An 18652-nucleotide genomic window follows, 5' to 3' on the forward strand; every position below is an offset into this window, starting at 1 on the left:
AATTTATGAGGGATTATTAGAAAAATCACGTTCATGCAAGAAGTCTGTGGTTACACAGCACCTTCAAATATTTTCAAACCTGTATGGTAAGAAGTAAAAACAATGCCTAAGGAGGATGAGAACACAGTTATCACATGCTTTACCTGAAGGATAAACTCATGTAAATGAAGAAATAAATTACCATTAGCCTCAATGCAAAGCAAAATACAAGTGCTTTACAGCAGTTACATAATTGTTAAGGACAATTTCATTTGTGTCTACCAGGCTGAAAATATTAAAAAGGAAAAAGAGTAAGAGCTGTTTACTGAGCCAAAGCCTCAATCACAGCCAAAACCTATTTCCTTTCCCTCTAAGATACACTCAGGATACTGGTTATTTCCAGACTCTAATAATTACAAGGTGCTCAGTGTTAAGTGAGGATTTATAGGCATGGCAACCAAAAAACCTCAGCAAGACTGTAATGCTTAAAACAAATTGCAAGACTAACCTATTTCTACTTAGTTGCTTTCAGCCATGCCCAACAAGGAACAAAGACTGGCCCAAAATCACATTAAAAAGCAGAGTAGCACTTCTGTGACTGCGATTTAAGGACAGGACAAATACAAAACTTACAGAATCTTCCAGCAGATGTACAGCTCATTCGTCTCTCCTGCATATTTACTATCTCAGTCAGACTGGTTTTAACAATTCATTTCTTCAGAGTGAATGAGAGAACCAAAACAAATTTGGCCTTCTCTCTGTTACTTTACTAAACCAAACTAAAATCTAGCATGCAGATCCCTATTGTTTCCATACAGTAATGAGGTACTCTCTAAAACTTGATCTTTTTTTCTTCTTCGTTTTTCTCAATTAAAAACCCCAAACCAACTCTGGCATGGATGTATTGCAAACAACTTGCAGATTCCCTCCATACTAAAAGCCAAAAAGCACGCTTCTTGTGAGATAATGGAGAAGAAGATAAAGTCATAGTTGTGCCAGATCTCCTCTTTGACTTGAATGCTTCCAGGATCATCTTACTTTTCCTTTTAATTCACATCTCTTTTGTATTTGAGTCTGCCGCTTCTGTTCAGAAGATGGAATGTAGTGTTTTAAACATATTTTATGCTCTTCTCAGATTTCTATCAAACTATTCTAATTTGCTAGAATTCAAGGAAGCACTGTCTTTGTACATTGAGTTCTTTATTGTATTAAAAATTGCCTCAATAATTAGACTAAAGTTCAGACACTGCATGCCAGAACTATCCTCAGAACAATCAGAGTATTTCATCTGTCTACAGTAGGCTTAATAGAAGTCTTCAAGAGATTTCTTATTAGCATTATACTACGTTCTGGCCCTCCCTTCCAATAACCCGGAAACCTTACAGTGATATCAACTGCATTCACAATACTTAGTTTAGTCAAAACTGGAGATCGCTACAAAAGTAAAGCAAATCTCTCGTCTGTACTTTGTGTATTACAACAGCTCCTTTGGCCACCTTGCATGCCCGCCTTCTATAAATCATACAGTGTTTTGGCAGCAAGGTATACAGAAGTCTTCTCTCTCTTGCAACAAGGTTTTATAGAATAAAGGTGTTGAAACATCTTCAGCTCTCTACGCAGCACAGAACCATGCAACGAGAATGCTCATTACTAACATCTTCTCCAGAAGAAACACAGTCCAATGAAGGCAACCTATGGCACCTGTCCTCAACACCAGGTGTATTAAGGGAATTCACCCTCTTCTCAGATAAGAACACGTGAGGAAGACTGAAATTCAACTTCTTTCACCTACTTGGTGTATTTTACTGAACTTCTGGATATTAAATATTCCATATCCTATTTCTTTGATAATTAAGAGTGTCTTCAGCTGACACATACTGACAAACTGTAGAGTGAGACAAGCACTACAAAATAAATCCATTTATCAAAAAAGAAACTGAGATAGAAAGGACTAACGTGGTGCTGAAGTCAGAGTAAGCAAAACTGGTGAGAAACTTGATTCTCCTTTCCCTAGTGGAGGATATATATCATTTCTTGCCCCCCATCCCTACATTTCATCCACAAGATTTAAGTGCAGTGATTCATAGCAGCTTCAGTAAAGGTCTAGGGGAGCCATTTCAGTTATGGAACTGCTGAGTATTTAAACGAAGAAGTAACGTTAGAACCATTGCATGTCGTACCGTGTTCATGAGAGTTGATTCAGAATTGGCAACCAAGACAAACACGTCAGCATCTAAACAGAACTTGTCAATCCAGCTGTCTAGTTCTGTGGTGACATCTGTGCCAGGGCTGTTGAGAGGAAAAAACAGAAACTGGTATTCACACAGCAAAGTAGTATTTATTTTTTATAAAATGGTAAAAAATAGAGTGAGATTGCCTAAGGGCTTTTAAGAAGATACAAAGCCTTATCTCCTTAGATTGATGCTTACTTCGAGCTTAATGCAAATACAGCAAAAGCCAATTATACTTTTGCATGTATCAGTCATTAATTCACTGGACCATCTACTCATTTCAAAATGCAGTTTGAATAAATATGCACAGTATAATTTCCAAGGGAATTGACAAACAGTTAATAAGAAATTCAGACAGTCTCACAAAATGCCCCCCCTCTGTATCCCAAGTTCTAGCTTTTAATAAAAAACAAGAGTTGTTCATCACTTTTTTTTCCATTAATAAATGTCTGCTTCAAAGTGCTATTAAATCTACCCACATCTTGCATAGCATAAGAACTTAAAGTGAAGTTAAAACTACAGTGCTGTCAGTTTTAAAAATACACAAGTGGAATATGATCATCAAGTCATGTTTACTACACAAATTTGCTGTATTTAAAAGTAAAAAGATTACTTTCTCTTTACAAGCGCCCATTCTCTCAGATTTCATGATGGGTTTTTTCCCCCTTTATGTTTCACCTTTAGCAATCAAGACTGTGCAGAGTAAATCATGCCTTATATCGTACCTATGCAAGGATTCCTTCTGGGCTTCCAGTGCACTTGTGTTACACGTATGTACCAAGGAGACAGCACAACTGTATAAGCTTGGAAGCCCAGAAGTGCATTAAACCAACGAGCTCCCTATGCCAGCCGGGTGGCTTTCTCTGGGACTTACACAGGACATGAGTTTGCACCCAAGAAAATAAAGACAAACTCCCAGTGCTTTCAAAGCTGCAAGATGAGAGATGCAACAAAAAAAGACTAAACTATATCAGAATACACTGTGGATGTTATCTCATTGGTTATGAAGGAATCATATAAATTCACTCATACTTGAGTGAATTACTCTCAAATTCAATCTATGTTGACTCACACGTTAGATACAGACCACCTAAAGTCTGAAAAAACATTACTGAGTCCTAGCTTAGTGGCCAACATGGGCATTTGACATAAACAAAGCAATGGCTTTCAGAATTCTTTAAATACACAGACTGCAGGAAATTCCAGCCCTACACTCAGGTGCCCACAGCTGACAGTCACAACTACATTTTGAGGTCACCTATTACTTTGGTACATAGGCACTGCAACTCTTATCAGAAGCATTTAAAAATAAAGTCCAGATTACACTTCACATGATGAGTCTGAAGTGTTTAAAGACAGGAGGTGGGCGAAAGGTTGTTGCTACAACTACTCTATTCATACTTCCATACTGTTTGTTTTAAAGCTAGAAGTATCCTTAGCCAAAAGCTAGTCTGTTATTCAGCTCAATCACAAGACACACAGTTGGCTGTTCCAACTGTTCCAAGGCCAAAAACAGTGGGGTGATGAAAGGCGGCAGTAAGTGCAAGAGAATAAACTCTGTACTCTCAAAAAAAAAAAAAAAAAAAAAGAGCTTTTGATAATTTTGCATTCTAACAACCAAAATACAATCAATAAGTAAGCCAATTTCTTTTTTAAACATTATAGAGGCTAATTTACTAAAAAAAAAAAAAACATTTACCAAAATAGAAACCATACCTGTCCACTAAAACCAAATCATCTCTCAGCAGGGCACACTTTGACTTGGGCCAAAAGACATGGACAAGACAGCCAGCTTTCAAATCTTTATCCATGTGAAGCGCATGAGCAAGCTGATTGACTGTCTATAATGAGCATAAAGAGAAGACAAACATGAATACACACCAAGAACAAGTCTGTACACCAATTTTGTTCTCAAGCAAACCTGGACAGGATCTATCCAGGACAGAATAAGAGAGTTCATACTTCCTCCTGGTGAATATCTGTGATTTTTTTTTTAATAATTATTTTTAAGCTTTTAGTCTCATCAGCCTCTAAAGTTTAAACAAGCTGTGTCTTCAAATCTGGACGGGAGTTTCTTTGGAGCCATAAAGCAGTATTCACTACAGAGCTAGACTGCCTGATACTGAGTGCCATCATGAATTTGCCTCAGAGTTCAACATATCAATGCGAACAGTTAAATAAGCCCAACAGAGCCCAACTAGAGGCACATTCCAAATATTTAACAAGTAACAGAATTTACTCTGAGTCCTATAAAAATAAACGACTCAGCATACGCTGTTCTACAACAAGATATCACTTGTTTCTCTGAAATATCCACTGAAAACTGTGAAGTAAACCATTTTAGTTTGTTGGTTATTCACTCCTGATAAGAACTAAAAAATGTGGAGTTAGTCTTACGCGAACTTGAAATCAGTTTTAAAAAACAGATCTTTTGAAAAGTGTTATTGTGGAAAAAAAAGTAGCACTAATCCTTCAAAAACTGTACCTTGACACTCTTCTTTTCTTCTGATCCTTCTGTCATAAGGTAAGCCTTATCTCCATCTGTCCCTTCCACACTGAGAAAGCAGTTAGTCGTATGGCCAATCCCACTGGGAAGTACCTTATCCCACAGCATCGCATTAATAACTGAACTTTTTCCACTGCTTGTTCTAGAAGGAAAGAAATAAAAGCACTCTTAGCAGAGCACAGCAGCACTACGCATACCTTTGAAACTGAATGTATCCCCATTTAATTGCATCAGGCCCACATACTGCAAGCTGTTCCCAGGTGATAGAGCTTCAGGCCAGTACAGCATTGCCAGCCAGAAAAGAATAGGGAGTGCAGGAAAAGTTCATCTGAAAAGTAGTTTCAAAAAACTTTCTTGGTACCAACATTGCCCACCCAACCAAGAAAATCAATTTTATTTGCATAACACACACTGGCCCAACAAGCCCAGCCTGTACGGGTGAGCATGCTTGATCTGGCACACCTCAGTCTGAGCAAGGAACTTGTAGAAGACACTGCCTCGACTTTGCTACACCAGAAAAAGCTCCTAGCATAAATAAACATGCCTTAGAACAGCTTAAAGCAATAGCTAAATCACGGCACGCTGTCTCACATCAGGCAGCAGCCTGCCCTCTCCTTTGCATCAACCCCAGCATTGCCATAGAAAAGAAATGATTGAAAACATGTATCACATTTTGGGCAGAATTGCACCTTTAATAATGGAACTTAGTCTTGCCCTTATTTCAGAAGAAAGAGATAGCTAATGAACCTAAATTTTGCTGATTAAAAGGAACTGTTCACCAGCACAAGAATCTGCAAGAACTTGAAGCTCTCAGCAACGTCCCACTATCACTACACCTCTCACCCACAAGTATCTGTTACACAACAGTAGGAAGTTACATAGCCTATAACTCATTTTTGAGCAGCTACTTCTTCTAGTCAAAGTTCAGTGCTTGCTGTACAAGAGTTTACAAATTTATTCAAAATGTCAAATGGAGAGTTAAATTCCAGTTTCCCTGTTCTGAACTTCTGCCCTTTGCAAAAGCAACTTTAATCAAACCTTGTAAACACATTCAACTTTTAACTTTGTGAAGTATCGATGCTGAGATATTACTGACTTCTTTAACCCAGATCCTTTTAATGTTTCTTTAAATAGCCAAATTATTTATAGCAAAGTGAAGACCACTGTTGTACGCACTTTTTCCAACATTATTGCAGGATTTTTAGAACTACAACATTAAGATTCCTATTCCAGTAGAATTTTGTAACTACATGCTTAAATTTAAGCACAGAAAAATCACTCTTCCTGAAGCAAAGAGGACTAACAGACACCAGGATAACCAGGCACATAAAAGCATTTGAAAGTCCTGGAGCCACAATCTTTTAAAAAAACTTCACTATTTTATATCTGACTTCAGTAAGACAGATTTCCATCACCTTGCTACAATCTCCAAATATTATAGGGACAGAATACCACAATGTTTAGAATACGGGCATTTATGGGAAGTGTTAAGCCCTAATTACAATTTCTCACTGAAAACTTAAGACTTTTCCACTAAGATGAGACTGAAATCCAAATCACAACACATTTGAGCAGCGAGACATGAAACCTCAGTGCTTCCGGTGTATCACCTGACAGCACCTCAACAGGACACTTATTATGTAGTAACACATTTTCGGTGCAACAAGTTTTTTTATTAATTTTTTTTTCCTGCTGCAAAAATCAAAAAAAATATAGCTGACATGATCTCAAGCTGACCAAAGCTAAAAATTTTCAAATACTGAAAGTACAGTATTTTTTTTTTTAAGAAGAGAAGTGAATTTAAATCACCTATAACTTTGGAAATGCTATCTAAATATGCGAAAGGTTTGACACTTGGTCTGCAGTAACACCACAAAGAACTAGAACTCTACCTAATTAGTGATTTGGGAAAGCAGAAATTCACAGTTTCAATCAGACTGATCTGTAAAGCCATGCAATTACATTGTTACTGTTATCCCTTATAATCACCACATAGCTCTATCAAACTAATTATGCACTGAACAAGGCCAGTGTCTCTAACTGCCTATTTTCCATCAGCTGCTGATAAATGGAAAAATAAACAGCTCAAACTTTAGGTTTTCAGTACTTGTGATCAAACACAAACAAAAGTTCCCAACAGTCCAGTAAAACAAAGATACTAAACAAACAAAACCACTGTGTTAAAAAAAAACCAACAAACCAACATTGCTTTTACCATAGATATACAGACACTAAGCCCTACAAGAGAAAAAGGAAAAAAAAGGTTCAAATTAAGTTCTGGTAATTCCATTCATTACCTGCCAAAAAATGCCACTTTCATGTGTCTCCGTGAAAGCACCTCACCAATGACTGCTAACTTCTTTTTATATGCCTGTATCTTTGCAAGTTCGTCTTCTGTTGCTATATGTTCAAGCTCTGGGTTCCTGTATGTTGCTACACATAGAAAAAGAACAACAAACAATCACATACACAGTACATGCATGAGGATGCAAAATACAGGTAACCACTACTCCACATGCCAAAAAAAAAAATCTGTAAATTTTAATTAAAAGGCAGTAAGAAAACGAAACAAAACCCCACTACCACTACACTCACTGACATCAAGTCTTTGTCATTTTATAGCTCCATCACAAGTGCTTTTGAAATAAGCCATATAAATCGCTGCAGATCAATCAACAGTCTAACTGCTGGATTTATAACCTTTCATCGTTTAAGCAGAAGAAAAATATTCACAATTTGCATAACCTCTTCCCCAACCCAGTGGACACAGCGTGCTGTGTGGATGCGCCCCGCTCTCTGCGACACCTGCCTCCTTCAGAAAGGAAGGAGAGGATTTCTCTAGGGTACAGCAGCGAGGCTGGGCTGTCTACAGCTTGCTGGGGAGATGAGCAGCGAGCTTCATGTGGGAACACACGTCTTCACATTGCTAAAACCTGAGGGTATCAGCATCTTCTTTTGCAATACCTCATGATGATTTACTTTCCTATTGAATAATGGGAGAACCTGTTTGTTCTTTCTTCTATGCAAAAAAACCCGCAATGATATAAACGCTGGAGAGGTTGAGCTTTCACCCTCATGGAAAGGAGGTCAGGCAACCAGCCCAAGTGATGCAATCAGCATTGCATACATCTAACCATCCCAGGCATTCCTACAAGCCTGAGCTGAAAAAAAATCACGTCAAATTAAAAATGTGACTTTGAATGCATACCGAACCATAGATTCATTAAGGTTGGAAAAGATCATCTAGTCCAAGTATCAACCCAACACCACTATCCCTACTAAAACATGTCACAAAATCCACATTGTTTCTGAACACCTTCAGAGGAGACTCCCCAAGCAGCACGGCGATGGATGTCCTAAGGTGCTCCGTGCAGCTGTCAAACACGCTCAAAGCAAAGGACAAGGCCCATGAGCTTAAGACAAACGCCAACCTTCCACAAAGGCTGCGCCCTCAGAGACATAGTCCAGCAGCCGGTCGAAAATGGCAGTGATCGTCTTCTTAGCCAGCACGAAGTGCTTCAGCGGGGACACGGAGGCTTCCGCCATCGCAGCTGCAAGGAAAGTCACAGCAGCGACCAAACCTCTCGAGCCACTCGCCGCACTCCGCCCCGCCGCTTCTGCCCCTGACAGACACGGCGGCGGCGGCGGCGCCGGAGCTCGGGACGGGTTCAAACGGCTTCGGCGGGGCCCGCCCCGGACGGACGAGGCGTTCTCCCCGCCAAAGGCACCTCCCCGGTATGCAGAGGCCGCCGCCGCTGCCCTCGGCCCGGCGGGGAGAGGAGGGGAAAGGCCCGACCCGGCACTTGCCCGCCTCCTGCTCCCCTGCCGCCGCCGGGACAGGGGCGGACAGCGCTTCCGCTTCCGGTCCCTCCTGCACGGCCCGGACCGCCATGTTTGGTGAGGGCCGTAGGGGCGCGAGCAGCCATTTTTAGTGAGGACCGCAGGGGGGGCGGGGTCGCGCCGCCATGATTAGTGAGGGCAGCAGGGGCGGGGCGGCCGCCATGTTTAGTGAGGGCCGCTGGGGCGGGGCGGCCGCCATCTTCATCGAGGGCAGGGGCGGCGGCGGGTCGTGAAATGGAGGCGGGGGGCTTTGATTTAAGCTAAAGTTAATTTTCATCTCAGTAACTGCGTTATCTGAAAGTCAGACAGAATGTCCCTCTGACAACACGTTTGCTTTAAAACGGTGTTTGTCCATTCACTGTTCTTTCTCTGGACATGATGACGCCATGTGTTCAGTGTGATCCGCGCTGCACAGACCTCTCTTCTCCTGGAATCACCTCTGCAGCCCTTCCTCATTGCAAATGCTGGTTCAAGCAGAGCTGGATTCAGCTCCAAATGAGCAGGAGTATTGACTGTTGTGAAGTTCATAATAACATTAAAATTAGACCTTGGGAAGTAATACAATGTGCATAAGATTTCTGGGTAAATTTATCCACATGCATTTAAGTGGGAAATACATTCCGTCCCAGCTCTCATCTCACTGCACAGGACTGATGCGGATTACTCCCTCCTGTTTCCCAGGCTGACAAAGGGTTCTTGCTTTCCAAAACTCCAAAATGAGTCTTTAAGAGTTTATTTGCCAGAATTTTCAGTATCACCATAAACAGTGGAAATCAGCAACACACAATAAGCATTACAGAGAGCACAGTGTTTGAGTTGCCCGCTTGCTTTAAGTCTTTTAGCGATTTGAAGTACTGATGTTGTTTTAAACTCAACAGACTCTTTTCATATAAAAGTGTTCTTCAACAGAAGAACAAACATGACCTGGGAAGCTGAAGCACATGACACACACCTAAAGCGTCATAACTCAAGCAGTCAAATACAAATTGCTTCTAAATACAACACTCTGTGACTTTGTATAGCTCCTGTTTAGAGCACTGGTCCCAAGGCAGGTGAACCCTGTGAGTATCGGTGTAACGAACAACGGCACGCGACACATGGAGAGTCTTGGACAGAAAGACAACTCTGGTGTACTCCTGACTGCCAAAGCTCGTTTCTGTCATTCAGGACAGAGATGAATTAATTGTTCAGGCTGTGGGGTTGAAGATGAAAAAGCCCCTGGCAGTACCCTGAGCAGCCACATTCACGTGCTCGGTGTAGCAGAGCCTGACTACTGACCTCCCCCTTGCACGTGAAAAAAAATGCTTGCCTTCCCATTTCCACCATGCTGTCCCTGGCATGAACAGTATTCCTTTCAGCCTTCCAACTTCCAGAGGGACTCCACTCACTGCCTATCTTTTCTGCTACTTAATATCTCTCTTGTTTTAGAAAGCTGGTCATGTGGAAGCCCATATCCTGCTCTTTACCTGTTCTTTTTACCTGTTACTGCTCAGACAAAATGAAAGCAGCTACTCCTATAAATTTATATCCACCTTCTGATACAAAAAAAAACCACCCCACTAACATGAGTCCCTTATTTACAACATCCAACCTAGACCAAACCTCTAAGTATTTTCCCCTCAGACACTGTGCAGTGCATTGTAGTTACAAATTATTTGGCTTTGTAACATTCCTATGGGGTATTATTTTCATTCCCAATTTAGAGATTAGAAATAGCACAACTCAAAGTCAGATATGAAGTTAGGCGTCATCAAACAAGTTTTCTGATTCACAGGCCTCTGTGTTTTTACAGACCACCTTTCTTGTATAGGGGACAATGCTGGCCTATGCAAACATACACAATTCTAACACCCACTTACTAGTTGTTTGGTTTTTTTAAAATGCCTTTTTTCCACTTCTTGTCACTGTCCCCTAGAACGATTTTCTCTCCAAAGCTCAACCATGCCATTTCACCTGTGTGTCATCACCAAAAGCAGGGATTCAGAGAACCAGTGTTCCACCCACCCCTCATGTGAACAAAATCAGCTTTCCAGATACATAAAGTAATTATCATTAGTGTTCAGTTAACTGTATTATTGCTACCATTTTAAGCCATCCACGATGAATCTGTTCAAAATAAGATATTAGCAATTCTACGACAGACGTTGTCATTCTTTATACAACAGACTAATAAAACACACTCAGGACACCATTGGGTTGCTCTTCTCCATGACCACACAGAAGACTTAGAAGTAAATCAGCATTTCAAAATGACAAAAATGGTCTTGCTTCCTACAAAGAAATATACAGAAACTGGTTCATAGCAGACTTTCCAGAAGTACTTCTCTAGAAATGAGAACTTCCATAAACTGGCCATATTCAGCCAGTTTTTATCCTTAGCTTTAAAAGTTGAATGCAAAGACCTTGCCCTTGCTGGTAACACCAAATCTTACCGATCAAGAAATGTTTTATACATTAATTATATCTACACAAAGCTTACATTAGACAATCTTACATTACAAATTTACAGTCAATGCAGAAGAAATGTAAACACCACCACTGATTTATGGGTAATATCACCCTGATAACTAGCAAAACCTGAAAGGCCTATTATTTTTATCTGTCCAAGTATCCACTCAGAAATACAGATACAGAATGAATTGTAAAAATTCACCTCTAAAGATTGGAATGGCAGGACAGCGCCACCTAATCTGAACAGATTTTTAAGCCAGCATATAGGATGAGTTTAAGATTTACGGAATTAAAATAACTGTCCTAGCAGTGGAAAGCTAATTATAATTACACAGAATTACAATAATATAAACTACTAGAGGCTTGCTCTAAATGAGGTTGGTGACAAACATGATTTCAGTGAGAGCTAAATGAGAAACTGAGATATGAAAGATCACATTCTCAGCTGGATCACTTTGCAAATTCCCTTACAATTACTCCTTAAAACATAACCCAATCTATACACAAGCAATGTGTGTCTCCTTGGTGCTTTAAAAGATAGGAACTGAGAATAAATAAAGGAGACAAAAATCATGCAGCCTGTAGTAAATGTGTGGAAGAGAGGGCTGATGGACAGTCCCACAGACAGGATCTGAAATTGAACACTGAATAAACAAAAGTGAAGATGAGGTCAGTTATGTACAAGAGAAAAACAGGACGACTTTAAAGCTTATCAAGCGCAGGCTGGTATGTGAAGTTGGAGACGTCCACGTCTGGAAATATTTAAAACGCCCTTGTCTTTGGCAGGCTGGTTCAATTTGCCAGACATCAGCACAATGACCTGCTGCCACAGAGGGTAATAGGAGCTGGCTATGCAGTTAAGATCACTATGACGTTCTGTAAGCATGGAACTAGATGTCGGCTTCTCTTTGTCCCTTTTTAAACTTGAGATTTGGTCTTATCTACTAGGTGAGAAAGTGCAGGATGACCACCAGAACTACTATCACAACATGCAACTAATCCCACTGTCCCCCCCTTCAAAATCTGATCCATCACACTGTTGATGTGATTAGTCCTACTGAAACTCCTAGGTAAGGAAATTCACAACACCAAGCTGTTATACGTGTGTTGCTGATACAAAGATTAAAACATTTGAATTGTACAATTGCTGTTAAAATTGTATTTAATATCACATTTCAGTGACTGAAAATTAATTCCAATTCTAACAAATTGATTACAGGGAAAGGAAGTCATCAAGCTGTCTCATGTATCTGAAGATGACTTAAAAGATCTTTTTCATTTCCAAACCTCATTAAACAATCAGTACATTTATGAGGTAAATCTGCTGAATGTCTGAAATCCAGATGAGTTTTAAGGTCTTCAATCTGTCCTGTTGAATATTCACAGTATTGACACAAATAAATCCCTTCAGATAAATGAGAGCTTAAATGCTTGCAATATTCCAACATACCTGAAAAGCCCTTCCCACAGTCATCACAAACATGAGGGAATATTTTGGTGTGTTCAATCGCTACGTGCCTGTTGACGTTTGTATGCAGCCTGCTCCTAAAGCCACACACTTGGCATACAAAGAAGTTTTTGCATTTATCAAAACTGATCTTGTTTATGAGACTGTACTGTCCACGCTCCTTGTTATTATAGCTGTCGCTTAGCTCGATCAGTCGACACGCATGTTCATTCACCACATGGCTGTGCAGATCTTCTGGATCGTTTGTTTCATGCTCACAGAACTGACACAAATACTGCTCGTCACAGCTGTGCTCCTGGAAGTGCAGGTACAACTCACTGCTGGAGGAGAACTGCACATCGCACTGCTCACACCAATAAAGGTGGTCATTAAAGTGAGTGTCTGCTATGTGCTGACTCAGATTCTCAAATATCACTGTTTTGTAATCGCAATATTTACAAATGTACGGATCCTCCTCGTGTAGTTTCACATGTTCAATGAGCTGCACTTTGCTGGAGAAGCTTTCTTTACAAACTTTACAGACCTGAGCGTCTGTACACGTCTTATGCTTCAGGATCATATGCTGCTTTAAATCAGAAAAGTACTTGCTATTGAAGTCACAGAGCTCACACTTGTATAAGCCACTGCTGTTGGCTCTCAGCAAAGGCCACTTCTGTTGAGCTGTGATATTCAAAGCCTGGTTCTTCTCAAAAATTCTACAGGTTTCCAGAGGGATTTCTTCTAGGTCCTCAGCTTCCAGTTTCTCTGGTGACACAGTCTGTGTTTCTATATCATGAACTTCTACAGCATTCACTTCTGTTGTAGAAATTTCTACTGTTTGAACATCCAAAGGTTTCTCTTCTTCTGTAGGGCTATCACTGAATATTGGTGAATCACACAAGTCTCTGCACATTCCATTATCAGTACCTTTATCTGCAGGAGTAAAGAGATAATTAAAGCAAAAGGTTAAAATATCTTGCAAAACACAGGGGTCCGTGTTTGACTTTTCCGTTAGCTGTAGCTGCTTACAAATGCAAAATGCGATTATTTTTCTCCAGCCAGACTATGTTTTATGTTTGTCTATCTACTAAATAATGTAAACTACAAATCCTTCACCTCTTCCGTCAAATCAAAAGGTTACATTTCCTCAGCTTCCCAGCATCGAAGCTGCAAATACACCTTGACCTTTACCTTTATCCTTCTTTTTAGGCTCTGCATAGTGGAACCCCACCACACTGGAATGTGAGCCACTCCACTGAGATGTCCCAGCGTGCACAGGACTCCCATCATCGTCTGTGTCTAAGCTCTGCACAGGACTGTGGAATCTACCTGAAAGATAGAGGAAGGATTTTCCTGTCATCACTTGCCTACACTAGCATCATCGTGATTCCCTAACCACAGAACTTATTTACTTATTCTAGTAGCATAACTTTATATACTGATCCCATCATAACCTACATTACAGAAAGTAACAATAAATAGCTCAGAAATAATTTCCATACGTACAGAAGACAACATAACTCAAAAAGTGACAACTCTGTCTTTAAAATTTCAGCAAAAAACAGTAAATTGATGCTACTGGAGAAAATTTAAACCCCTTAGATAAAACTTTACATTTGAAAGACTATTTAAAAAACACTCTTAAATACTCCTGGACTTCACATTTTAAACTGTAATGCTTTGTAAGATGCCTGGAGACTTGCCGGCTAATGTACTGGAGTGAAAAGAAATGCAAATATAGTAAAAACCCATTCTCACATTTGTTCTGCTAAACTTCACACCCATTAGCTGAAATTGTATAAAAACACATGCTGTTTTCCATAAGTACAGTTCAATGCAATTGCTGGTGAATTCCCTCTGAACTCTTGGATTATTTACATCAGTTTTACATTACTTAGCTACATGTAGATAAATGAGTCTAGTCATTGTTAGAAATGCTGTAAAAGGGAAGGATCTTTTTGTCATCATTGTTTCTACTTTGTATTTCGATTATGATGATCAAACAGGCTTCCACTAGTCTAAGTCAAGTCGGATCACAATGATGCTCAGAAGCCACCCACTACATATCTTGTACTCTTTTTACTTCTATGCATAGGATATGCTTTATAAAGAATTGCAGAACGAGAGCCCAGAACTCTTACCTCTGTTTTCAGAAAACTTTATATCTGGCTGTTTCATAGAGCAGACGCTATAGCAGTGGTCAGAAAAAATCCCACTGTTGTCTATGTATTTGCTTGCACCTGAAGAATCTAAAGAAAAAAAGTCAGTTTTTGTACTAACACACTGACGCACCTACATACGTACTCATACGCACCAAAAACTTCTTCACCAACTGCATTTTTACTCTTTGTGCTGTGCTGGCCTGATAACGCTCCTGTTGTGATTTAATACTTTCAGCTGCTCTCCTGATGCGCAGAGTATCACATACAGTCACTATCAAACTCTGCTCCCACTTGAGACAGTGGCAGGAACACAGTTTGTTCAGCACTGAACACTTCTGGACACCCTCTCTTACAAAATTCTTCCCCTCATGTGTTAGCAGAACCATTTTCATTTTGTAGCTTGAGTAATCTTCCCCATCTACAGGGAGAACAAAACCACTCAGAGGCATGGACTGGAAGTGGCTCACCAACAGAGAATGCACAGTGGGTACTCAATACATTCAGGCTGAGACTTCTCATCCCACCCTTTGTTACTAATTTTCCATGTATTAGCACATGTGGTTGCTTCTCATAAAGTAATTATTCTGAGAAAAACAAATATTCTGAAGTGTCTATAACTCAAGCTTTACACTGACCTGAATATCGAGATGGATGTAGAGTCTTCCTTTTCCTCTTCTTAGGATGTTCGTTCATTTTGAATAGTCTAAATTGAGGTAAAGTGGAAACATTCAAGAATTAGATGTGTTTGTATCTAGTTTATCATTCATGATCTAATGAAACAATACAAACATTTTGAAACTCCATACAATAAAGACAAGAGGGTCTTTTCCTACTCCCCCTTCTTACCTCCTACCCTATTTTGTTACAGTTAAGAACACACTAAAGGCAGACCAGTACCCCAATCCTGTTTCATATCCGTGCCCTGGAACAAATGAAGGTTCACCATAAAGAGAGACGGGTCAGGACTTCAGGTACTCAAGCACTCAGTGTAACCTACAATGCAGCTCTGCAGCACCCTGTTGCTGCCTTTTGTCAGAAACCAGACACTCTGAGGCAGAGTCCTGCAGGTAAAGGTCTAATGTTGCAAGTATTAACAAAAGGCGTGCTCTCTTACCAAAATCCTACACTCTTCAGTCTCAGCAAGCAGAGCAGCTAAGAAGCTGATGGCTGTACAGCTTCCAAACGTAGCAAATACACCAGCTTGAGAAGATTTTCATCCACAGAGCAACAGGATTTTAAAACACTTTAAAGTCTGAGTACAAAATAAAACAAAACCCATAATCAGATGCGCAAGCATTACAAAGAGTGACGCTATGGAAACTGAAGGTAGAAAAAGTAAAATGTTTGTATTAATTTTGTCATGGGGTCAGTAGATGCGTAGGGCGTTTGTCTTCCTTTTGTCCCAGGTCAGTTGGCTTTGGCTGCACTTGGCAGCTCCTGACAATAGAAACCTAGTGAAGATGAGAGTGGTGAGACACCGGCCCAGGCTGCCCAGGGAAGCTGTGGCTGCCCCATCCCTAGAGGGGTTCAAGGCCAGGTTGGATGGGGCCTTGGGCAGCCTGATCTGGTGGGATGTGTCCCTGCCCATGGCAGGGGGTGGAACTGGATGGGCTTTAAGGTCCCTTCCAACCCAAACCCTTCTGTGATTCTCTGACACCAGAAACATCTGAGACAGACGCTGGCCCAGGGCGCTCCAAGGGAGGCCTGGCTGCAGACACACGCCTTTGCTGTGACACCTTCGAGAGCCGAGGCTGCCCACCAGCAGGGAAAGCGGGGGAAAGGCCCCTCAGAGCGCTTGGGCTGGGGGAGACCTTAAACCCATCCCGTTCCACCCCTGCCGGGGCAGAAACATCCCACAGCCCAGGCTGCCCCGAGCCCCATCCACTCTGGCCTCGGGCACCTCAGGGATGGGGCAGCCTGTGGCGGTGCCTCCCCGCCCTCAGCGTCAAGAAATTCTTCCCAATACCCAACCCAACCCAACCCTGCCGCCGCCCCCTCACCCGACGCCTCACGGGGCCGCGCCTCCCGCCCGGGCTCTGCTTTAAAGGGACAAACCCGGCACCTTAACCCCGGCCCCTCCGGCACTCCCCAGTGCGGGGAGCCCGGCCGCTCCCGGGCAGCGGCGCCCGCGGGGCGGGGCTCGGGGCGGGCGCCGGCCCCGCAGCGCCGATCGCAGCGCGGGGCGAGGCTGCAGAGCCTCGGGGTTCGCCGAGACTCACCTCGCTCCGCACCGCCGCCGCGGGGGAAGGGGCGGGGCCACGCGGCGCGCCCTGCGCGGCGCCCCCGGAGCGGCGGCCCCTGCACAACGGCCTCTGGCGGCTCGGAGGCGGCGCCCCCTGCACGGCGCCCCCTGGCGGCGCGGCGGCCCCTGCACGGCGGCCCCTGGCAGCTCGGAGGCGGCGCCCCCTGGCGGCGCGGCGGCCCCCGCGCAGCGCCCCGCATCGTTCTAGAAAACCGGAGCAAAGCCTTTGTTCAATGAAAGCGGTGAGTAAAGGTCATTGTAATAACCTTGTCTGAAGGCAGATTTGTTTTTAACACGACATAGAGGAAGGCAGCTGAGGTATCCTGTCGAGCATTGGTTTTCCTGCTTTTTTGTTACTTGCGTTGAGGTTTTGGATCCAGCCTTTCCAGGTTGGAAACCAGCGATTTCTGAGCATAAATTAGGAGGGATCATTGAGGTGTTCCTGTGCTAATAAGTCATTCCTCTCCACCGTCGGCATTATTATGCAAATTTCCCAAATCCGAGATGTGGAACTACCCCAGCAATCCCACCCCGGTGACGGCAGCGAGGTCTCACATTTGCATCGGAGCAAGAACCGATGCTCCCCTTCCCCTGAGCGTGTAAAACGAGGTAGGAACCACTCAACTGTTTCGAAAAGGTAAAACTCACCTTATGCTTTAATAAACAGCAGTTTTAAACATTAGTGGAGGTTACTGAACCAGCTTCTTCACACTCACTAGCCCCGCCTGCCCCTGGTCTCTCCAGCCTGAAGCCCAGCCTGAGCATCAAAATAAATGTAAGGATTCTGATGTTCACCTTTTATAATGGAGTTTGATCCAGTGCAGACTGAGCACCTCAGGAACATGGCTCTTGTCAAAGCTAGGCAGTAGTGACCTGAAACAGGATGGACCAGCATACGAAGTTTAAAACTTACAGGGGACCAAGATGCATAGAAGTGACTTGATTAAAACTCACCATTAAAACCCATGACACTTGCCTCATCCCTCCAAAACAGTGAAATTCTCAGCAAAAGAGCTCAAACCCCTCCCATGATATGAGTTTGTCAGCAGCTGAAGCCCAAAGCAGACCAACATATCCGCAGGAGCAATTCTTCCACCGCCTCCTAATGCTCTTACACTTGTATTTCCCAAATGTGTTTCTCACTCTTCCAAAATCAGTGCTGGATAAAAAAAATACAACCCAGTTTGTTTGTTTGTTTGTTTAAATATAGTTTCAGTAATGAAAGCATGAAGGATAGTTTTCAAAACCAAACCAGACTGATTTAACAGGGGGTTGAAAAAAAACATCCAGCTGAAACGCTTCAATAACATCTGCTGTCTTATCACAACTTCTACAGCCCACATCCCAAATAAATTATTTTGAGGATCAATGTATACAAGAATGAATGCCATGTACATCTAGGACTTCCCATCTATAAATAATGCAAATTCTACTTCTGCCCCACCCTCCCCAAATTAATTCATATATGCAATTCTGATTTCCTTTTTTTTCCAGCCTTTTTCAAAAGCAGAGCAGCAACATCAAACCACACCTCCAAGACTGAAGATTCCTTAAATCCTCACTTCAGAACTCACAAACGTAGCAACCATATTATTTTAATTTGTTAGTATATATATTAACACTCAAAAGTGTGATAAAAAACAAACAAAAGTAGTTTTTTAATAAACAGTATGTGATACAGACTGCAAAGATAAATAAAAGGCAGACTTTTTACAGTTTCTCATGAACACAAACTACAATAAGTATCATAGGCCAGACTTTTGTTACTTGAGTAGCACAGCAGAAAGGGAAGAA

At 41.9% G+C, this 18652-nt stretch overlaps 2 protein-coding genes across 5 annotated transcripts in view; both read right to left on the minus strand.

Moving 5' to 3' along the window:
• Nucleotides 1-8574, minus strand: part of MFN1 (mitofusin 1) — a 29507-nt gene extending 20933 nt beyond the window's left edge. For 2 of the 4 annotated variants that reach the window (XM_009559288.2, XM_054074857.1), the window contains exons 1-5: nucleotides 8148-8573; nucleotides 7014-7149; nucleotides 4696-4858; nucleotides 3927-4051; nucleotides 2160-2268 (exon numbers count right to left, since the gene is read on the minus strand). In XM_009559288.2, the coding sequence (XP_009557583.1) occupies nucleotides 2160-2268; nucleotides 3927-4051; nucleotides 4696-4858; nucleotides 7014-7149; nucleotides 8148-8262 (648 nt within the window). In that variant the 5' untranslated portion in view covers nucleotides 8263-8573. Of the gene's footprint in view, nucleotides 1-2159; nucleotides 2269-3926; nucleotides 4052-4695; nucleotides 4859-7013; nucleotides 7150-8032 lie in introns of all 4 variants that reach the window. The other 2 variants (XM_054074858.1, XM_054074859.1) reach the window with 2 other exon arrangements.
• A 710-nt stretch (nucleotides 8575-9284) lies between these two features.
• Nucleotides 9285-15802, minus strand: ZNF639 (zinc finger protein 639). The gene is made up of 5 exons (XM_009559289.2): nucleotides 15731-15802; nucleotides 15252-15319; nucleotides 14596-14703; nucleotides 13646-13783; nucleotides 9285-13387 (listed from the first exon to the last, which is right to left on the minus strand). Exons 2-5 carry the CDS (start codon nucleotides 15307-15309, stop codon nucleotides 12240-12242), a joined length of 1452 nt encoding a protein of 483 aa, XP_009557584.1. The 5' UTR covers nucleotides 15310-15319; nucleotides 15731-15802; the 3' UTR covers nucleotides 9285-12239.
• Nucleotides 15803-18652: the final 2850 nt, after the last annotated feature.

The sequence above is a fragment of the Cuculus canorus genome, chromosome 9 (genome assembly GCF_017976375.1).
Source record: "Cuculus canorus isolate bCucCan1 chromosome 9, bCucCan1.pri, whole genome shotgun sequence".
Taxonomy (NCBI): Eukaryota; Metazoa; Chordata; class Aves; order Cuculiformes; family Cuculidae; genus Cuculus; species Cuculus canorus.